Genomic DNA, 8,184 nt, shown 5'->3' with positions numbered 1-8,184 from the left:
CCCCCCCCCCCCCCCCCCGAGTAAACGTATGCATTTCGTAAGACCGCACTTGGGGTATTTTAACTATTTTTCTTTTTTTTTCTGTACTAGCGAGAGTAAGGTGAATGCACTTATTACTCCTTATAAGTCAAAGTATAAAAATTGATTATTACATTTCAATCAAGTTCGCACGATAATAGGAGCACGAACGATAACAGGTGCATTTACCTTCCGATTTCATTTTACATTGTTTGAATAAGAAAAATCATGGTTCTCTGTGTACATATTTAGTTAAAAAAAATTATTTTTTGTTACTAAATAAATGGTTTTGCATAGAAAAATGTGAATACTTGTATGAAAACCTCCTACATTCACACCCAAAATAATGCATGAGTTCATGTTAAAAATTAAGGCTTTAAATTTCGTGAAAATTTCCTGCAAAATTTTTACATTAAAAGGCACTCTCTTAGGAACACGTTTTCGATTTTTTTAAAGCGTCGGGTCGATTTGACCCCCCCCCCCCCCTGGGGTTAAGTGGTGCAAAAAAAAGCCCTGGGGTGAACGGGTTATTAAATTTTTATAGCTTTAAATGTCTGAATCTAAAAGACTTCCTTAAAGATTTTGAACTTGTTTAAAATTAAACATTTTCAATCTTTAATTACTCAATTTTGAATGGCACTTATATTAAAGTTAAGACATAATTCCTGGAACGTTGCTACTGAAATTTACAAAATTTTTGACGACATACAATATAGAAAAATGTTTCGGTTTGAACATGCTTTGCTTTCGAGCACTTTTTAATCAAGAATGCTTCCAATAAAAGAAATTGAAAACTCAGAAATATTCAATTGTTTATTTTCTAACTTTCACTTAGAAAAAATGCTATTAAATCAGATTTTTTACTTAGGGAAACATACATATGTGTCGCGCTCATTTTTATCGGTAATCTTTTTTACACATTTTAGATACTAATAGGTTTAAAAGTCTTTAATTAAAGAAATGTATGTATGCTACCTTATTTTTAACCCATTTTTTATGATTCGCACAAAAACTAACCGCATTTTTAAATATGGTCTAAAGAAATTTTGTATATATTTTTTAAATGAGCGACATTGATCACAGTACTTTTTTGTAACTTGTAAAGTTCGACTGAAGAATGGAAGTCTTTCATTTTTCAAGGATTCTGTATTATTTTCGGAGAATAGCAGAAATTGTTAACGTCTTTTCAGGCTAGATAAGCATTTTTTAAATAAATTTTTTTATGAAAAAGATCTTCGTTTCGTTATGAATCTAACCACAGAACATGCGATTGCCGGTTGGGTGCTTTTCCGTTAAGCTAATAGAGAGATCAAAGATCTTTTTCAAAAAAAATACGTTAAGAATTTCTGCTATTCTCTTATGATAATACAGATTCCTTGAGAAATTTGACGTGTAACACCTATCAAAATAATGCTTGTATTTCTGAAAAGGGATTGTTCTGTCGACACATCCGACCGGCAATCAGAAATTCTGTGGTTCGATTCTCAGCAGGGCGAATGAGAAGATCTTTTTTTCAGAAAAATATTCTTTTATTTGCAATAAAATTTGTTTAATAACAAAATATAAAGTATGCGTCGTGTTAAAAAACGGTCTGAAGAAGATTTGTAGATCTTAAGATAAAAATTTTGCTTGTTAACATTTTTCCGTGTCTTGCATACTTGGACCAGAAATTTAGTTTTATATACATAAAAAAAATTACTTATGTAACGATTTGCACCATTTACTTAAAAAATGGACACTGTCGGCCTGACTATATTGCCTTCGCAGATTTTTGAAATAAAAAGCAACTTACAATTTGAAAATTATATTAATAAAGATAAATTAAGAAAGTTATAGATTTATTATCATTATAATTTAACAAAACATAATTGAATATATAATTATTGTAAATCTCCTAACATATATAAATACAAAATTTGTCAGAGTAGTTTCGCCATTTTGACTTTTTAAAAATTAACTTTTTTTAGAAATTAAGGATGGCAAACAGTTCAAAGTTAATTTCACTTAAATTTATAAATATTCTTAGAATTAAATACAGCTAATAGCTTTAATTTAATAATAGACGTCATTTCAGATAAAACTTTTCAGCCCTAAACTATTACTAAGAAAAATTAAAATAATTTATATACTTATTATATTAATTTAAATTTATGTCAGATCAATTATTAGTATCTCGTCTATAATATTTTCCTCCGATTTCGGTTTTTTTGCCTTTACTACAACGGAAAATATTTCAGGCATCGATTTTTTTCGCTGTAGCTGTTAAGACAATAAGTCTCGCTCGTGAGATACCGAAATAATGGATTGTTGTAATTCTAGCGTCCTCAGTTTCATAACCTTGATATAAGTAATTAAAGTTTCACGAGATTCTGTCTCACTCACGATTTCCTTCAAATCATCTATAGCACAATTCACCAAATATTTTACACTGAAATACAGCAAAAGTTTTATATTAGGTCTACACATTAATTCCCAGTGGGCACAAAATTTGGCGACGTCTTTACGACATCGTTACATCTTTACGACATTTTTACGACATCCTATGTCCGTGTCGTTTCGGTGTCTTTACGATATCGTAAATACATCGTCAGATCATACGACGTGTTTACAAAATCGTAAAGACACCTTAACGACATGGACATAGGATATCGTAAAGTTGTCGCAACGATGTCGTAAAGACGTCGCCAAATTTTATGCCCACTGGGTTGCTTGCCTTTTTTTATGCCTTGTAACTCTTGGACAAACTTGAATTTTCCTGCCTGAAGGTAGATTTGAAGGTCGACCCTCAAGCTGTAAAACAAAATATAACAGGTGGCGGACCTGCGGACTTAACATAAAAAATCAGTAGTGAATACATTGGTATCTAACAAGGAAAATTTAACACTGCATTATTTTTGAATTCCAATGAAAAAAAAAAAGAAAGAGGTGACTGAAACGCATTGGTCAACGTTAGGACATAGTGGATAAAATTCAAGTTTAACCAAGAGTTATAAGACATAAAAATAAACCCATTGGGCACAAAATTTGGCGACGTCTTTACGACATCGTTACGACGTCCTATGTCCATGGCGTTAAGTCGTCTTCACGATATCGTAAATATGTCCTATGTTCTGATGATGTCTTTACGATATCGTAAAGGCACTACAAAGACATGGACATAGGGTGTCGTAAGGTTATCGTAAAGATGTCGTAACGATATCGTAAAGACTTCGTAACGATATCGTAAAGACGTCGTAACGATATCGTAAAGACGTCGCCAAATTTTGTGCCCACTGGGAAGGCATAGAATTGATTTGCAGACCTAATAATTGTTGAACCTTTATTTCTGGAAATACTACAATAGAGACAATAACTTTCTTGAACAATAGTTTATAATAATTAATTAAAAAGTAGTTTGTAATAAATAAAACACTTACTTGCTGTATAATTCAAGGTTTTTTCTCAATTTTTCCATATCATTAAATATTAATTGTTCTTGCTTTTTCTGTGAAAAAATAGTACTCTTTAACGATAATCTTTCTTTCTTCAATTTTGTGTTTTCTTTACGAAGACACCGAACTTGTATATAATATAACATATTTGCTGTTAAGTTCTGACAATCCAGGTCCTTTTGTTTTAGGGCCAATTCCTGCTCCAAACCTTCCACGCTGCTTCTCAATATTTCAATCTCTTCTTCGACTCCACCGTTATTCACAAAAGTTAAATAAACCCTGTTTATTTTGTTTGCAGTAACATTTCTTCGACATTGCGGACATGTTTGTTTGCTAATAATTAATTTTTTGTTAGACTTTTTAAAAGACAAAACATCGCAAAACAATTTACATAATGTTTTTGCAGTTAGTTATTCTGAAATATTTAACTAAACGAAGCTTGTACCTTTGCAGCCAACGAGTCAAACATTCCAAATGAAATATGTGTCCACATTGTGTATTGCAAATAACTGCCGATGGCTGCAGCAATTCTATGCAGACTGCATAAACGATATTCATGTTTGAGTTATTTAAAAAAACACGAATCTTATTTCAGTAGCAATTTGTCACGATGTCAAAGCAAAGCTAAGTTATCTAGCAAAGAATGCTCCATTAAAAATAAAACTTACTACAAAAGTCAAAACTTATAAAGCAGAAGGTAATATTACATTAATGTGCCGTAAAATGCTTCAATCGGAAACTTTCACTTTGAATATTTGGAAGTAGGACATTTTTGATGAGCGCGATGTGGAGGAAACTTATGGAAATTTAAATAATGAAATTTTTTTAGTAAATTTGGCACTTTAGACCAAGGAAAACAAGAAAAGTAATTATTATTATTATTATGAACCCTGAAAATATTCCGAAATAGCGTCGGTTGTATCTATAATTTAGGTTATGTTGTTTAATTCTAAAATTTCATAAGTTTTACTCACTTTGAAACTTTTCATTGAAATTTTCCGCCGAAATGATGAAAAATTTCTGAAAGGGTGCATTACTAGTGATGAACGTATAGTATACGTTACACATTGTGTTAATTCTTTCTCGGTTTTGCATTTTTCGGGTTTCTTGCTGGAACATTGAATTATTTAATGTAGATAAACAATTTTTCAATTTCTTAGATATTTTTATTTTTCTGAATTATCAATTTAATTTGGTACCTAATAGTTGTCCGATCACTGCGATAACACAAAAAGTTAAATATTATCTATTAAGTTTAAATAGATGGTAGAGAATGATACAAAATAAAAGAAGTATTTAAATAATTCTTTAGTGATATGTTATTTACACAGAAGTTTTAAAGAAGGAAGTTCCCACTGAATGAAGTGTGGAAAGGCAAAAGGAGGTAACTGCCAATTTTCTGAAAATGTTTCTTTTTTTTGCTAGAAAAGTCTCGAAAATGCAAATACAAATAAAAATATTTTTCATGATATTCACGAAAGGCATATACGAAGGGCCCCCACCTCTAACGCGACCTTTAGGTTATTTTTGCCAAGCGATTTTCATTGGCTGCTTCGGTCTTTTGTATCGATGTGCCCCCGGAAAGTAACCCTTTCAACTGCGCATGTAACGAAAAGAGCGCGTCGATTTAAAATAAATAAATAGTGCCAACAATAAGCATTACGTCGCGGACGCGATCATGCTGAGTAGTAATTTATGATTTTAGTTTTATAACAAAACTTGCAATAGATCATTAATAATTTTTGAATTCAAAAACCGAAAATATTGAATTTTTAAATATTTAATTGATCAATTTTATCAAGTTTTTACATCTATAAATGTTTGAATCTTCAAGACTGTTTTAAAAATGTTGAATTTGTTCGAAATACAATTTTTTAAATCTTTAATTGCTCAATTTTGAATGGTCTTCATTTTAAAGTTAAAGTTTAATTCCTGAAACGTTGCTACTGAAAAGTTTTTTAATTTGTAATGGTGTACAATATTGAACAATGTTTCGTTTTGAATATGCTTCGCTTTCGAACAATATTTAATTAAGATTGCTTGAAATTAAAAAAATTGGAATGAGCTATGTTTAATTGCTTATCATATCTCGTTGTCTTCTATATGTGCTTTGATTCAAATTTTTTAACATCTTTGTATTTAAAGTGGAAAAATCGCATTGTACAATAATTCGAAATTTTGCGATTTAAAATTTACTTATACTCAATTCTAGATCTGAGAACCCCCGATTTACGACATTCCCGGAACTGATAGTTTCCGCAGCATGAGCGCTGCACTCTCAGCGCGTTAGTTTTTTAAACACACACACACACACACACGCGCGCGCGCGTGCAGAAGCTAAAAATATTCTTACCGCTCTTCTTGAAACGAGATGAAATCTTTTTTTTTATGAAGCGTTTGATGTACCAGAATAAAAACTTTCAAAAAATTCATAATTATAAATTAGACTTCCAAACTACCTTCTTTTCAATTCATTTTTTAGCATTCACACCAAGCGCCTTTTTAAAAATTAGTCTAAAGAAATTTGGACTATCTTTTTTAAGTTCGACTAAAAAATATAATTTATTTTTAAGAACACGCATATAGCTCCATGTTTAGACCAGTGTTGGGTAAGTTACATTTTTTTGAGTAACTAGTTAAAGTTACGTTACTTCACGAAAAAAGTAACTAGTTACAGTTACGTCACTTGTAACTGTAAATCGCCACAGATACTAGATAAAGTAACTTCAAGTTACCTAAAAAGTAACTTTTTCTCTTCCTTAATTTTTGATTTACAAATAAACATAATTAATACAAGATTAATAACATTGTTTATTATTATTGTATTATTACAGTAAACATACTAATAATTCATCAAAATATTATTTCAAAAAACAGGGATTCGTTTAGTAAATAAAAAACTAGCCAGATATTTTGTCCAGTGAACAGCAATATATAACGTGGCTGAGTGGGTGTTTTTGCCGTACAGATTTCTGATTGGCCGAAGAATACGAAAACCCGAAAGTTCTAAAACCGCGCGACTTTCAAATCCGAGTGTTTCTTTCTTTTTTATTAGAAAAAAATGTAAATTGACCATACAAAAAAGATATACAAAAAACACAAAGTAACTGTAAAGTAACCAAAATTAAGTTACAAGTTACTGCAAAAATCGTAACTAAGTTACGTCACAAGTTACTTTTAAAAAAAGTAACCCTAATATACCCATGTTCATGAGAATTAATATACTAAGCATTTGAAATTGCCATTAAGAGCGCGTATATTAAATTTCATATACATTCATGTTAATCACTTATGAGAAAAATCATATAATTTCATTTTTCACAAATTTAAAATAAGTGTAGCTGTAATTTTCGATTCTAAATAATAAAACATGACAACCTCGTTCTGTTAACCAAAAATTAAACTGTATTTCAAGTCGAAAAGTTCAATCAAGCAAATAAATAAGACTTAACCTACAATTAACTGTATTCGACTTAAATTTGGACCATTTAGAACGAAATTAAAAGAAAAAAAATTTACCCGTACATTGCACTATCATTATAAATAACAAGTGAGTCGACGAATTCTATATTATTAATTTAATTGAGAATATTTGACAAGATTTAAAGAAATGAAAACAGATTGAGTTTTCACGCACATTGCTATACTGACCTGTATATTAAATTTAATACACATGTATATGAAATTTACTACACCAAATGTGTTACATTTCAGTAGCGGTAGTGCATATTTGCTTCACACACATGCATATTAACCTCATACAGATTTTTCCAACAGTGTATATAATAACGTAAATCTCCTAACTTATATGAATAAAATTTTTGTTATAGAGTAGTTTCTCCATTTTGACTTTTTAAAAATTAATTTTTATTCGAAATTTAGGATGGCAATCAGTACAAAGTTAAATTCATTTAAATCTAAAAATATTCTTAGTATTGAATACACTTATGAGCTTTAATTTAATTATAGGCGTGGTTTTAGATCAAAGCTTTCAGTCCGAAATTATTACGAAGAAAAAAGCAAAAACAAGTATTTTAATTTATATTTATGTCAGATCAATTATAAATTTCTCGTCCATAGATTTTTCTTCCAATTTGGGCTTTTTTGCCTTCATTGCTGCGGGAAACATTTCAGGCATCGATTTTTTTTGATGTAGCTGATTAGACAATAAGTCTCGCTCGTGAGATATCGACATAACGGATTGTTGTAATTTCAGCGTCCTCAGTTTCATAACTTTGATATAAGTAATTAAAGTTTCACGAGATTCTGTCTCACTGAAGATTTCTTTGATATCATCGACAGCACAATTCACCAAAAATTTTACACTGAAATAAAGCAAAAGTTATATATGGGGCATTATTCCTCAACTGCCCCAACTCAAAAAGTCATGTTTTTCGATTGTCTCTAAATTCTGGGAATATGTTCGCCTACCTAACAGTAGTTAATCCACAAACTTATAGACCGGGATTACCAACCCTCCCCAAGTGAGGGGGGGGTTGAATTTTCAACCCCAATGCCTGCAGGGGTAGTTTCAAACGCCTGTAACTTCCTTTCAAATTACGCGATTTAAAATTTTTATGAGGGTTTTGGAAAGTGCTTTTTACACGCTTTCATCCTATTTTATTATTTATACCAAAAAAGATTGTTTAAACAATTTTTTCAATAAATCAATTGTTTATTTAACTTTTTTCGCAATTTAGGCATCTACGATTTTTTTTAAATAGTCTCAAAAGAA

The 8,184-nt window shown here is 30.5% G+C and overlaps 2 protein-coding genes across 2 annotated transcripts in view; both read right to left on the bottom strand.

Moving 5' to 3' along the window:
• Positions 1-1,888: 1,888 nt before the first annotated feature.
• LOC117176765 (E3 ubiquitin-protein ligase TRAIP-like) lies at positions 1,889-4,142 on the bottom strand. Its single transcript, XM_033367052.1, has 3 exons — positions 3,895-4,142; positions 3,435-3,782; positions 1,889-2,446 (listed from the first exon to the last, which is right to left on the bottom strand). The coding sequence occupies exons 1-3, from the start codon at positions 4,005-4,007 to the stop codon at positions 2,281-2,283; spliced, it is 627 nt and encodes a 208-aa protein (XP_033222943.1). The 5' UTR covers positions 4,008-4,142; the 3' UTR covers positions 1,889-2,280.
• A 3,180-nt stretch (positions 4,143-7,322) lies between these two features.
• Positions 7,323-8,184, bottom strand: part of LOC117177248 — a 3,347-nt gene continuing 2,485 nt past the window's right edge. Inside the window, exon 5 of the mRNA XM_033367829.1 lies at positions 7,323-7,774. Coding sequence (XP_033223720.1) covers positions 7,495-7,774 — 280 coding nt within the window. The 3' untranslated portion in view covers positions 7,323-7,494. The remainder of the gene's footprint in view (positions 7,775-8,184) is intronic.

The sequence above is a fragment of the Belonocnema kinseyi genome, chromosome 7, assembly GCF_010883055.1.
Source record: "Belonocnema kinseyi isolate 2016_QV_RU_SX_M_011 chromosome 7, B_treatae_v1, whole genome shotgun sequence".
NCBI classification, from domain to species: Eukaryota; Metazoa; Arthropoda; class Insecta; order Hymenoptera; family Cynipidae; genus Belonocnema; species Belonocnema kinseyi.
This window is presented reverse-complemented; position numbering and strand designations above follow the sequence as displayed.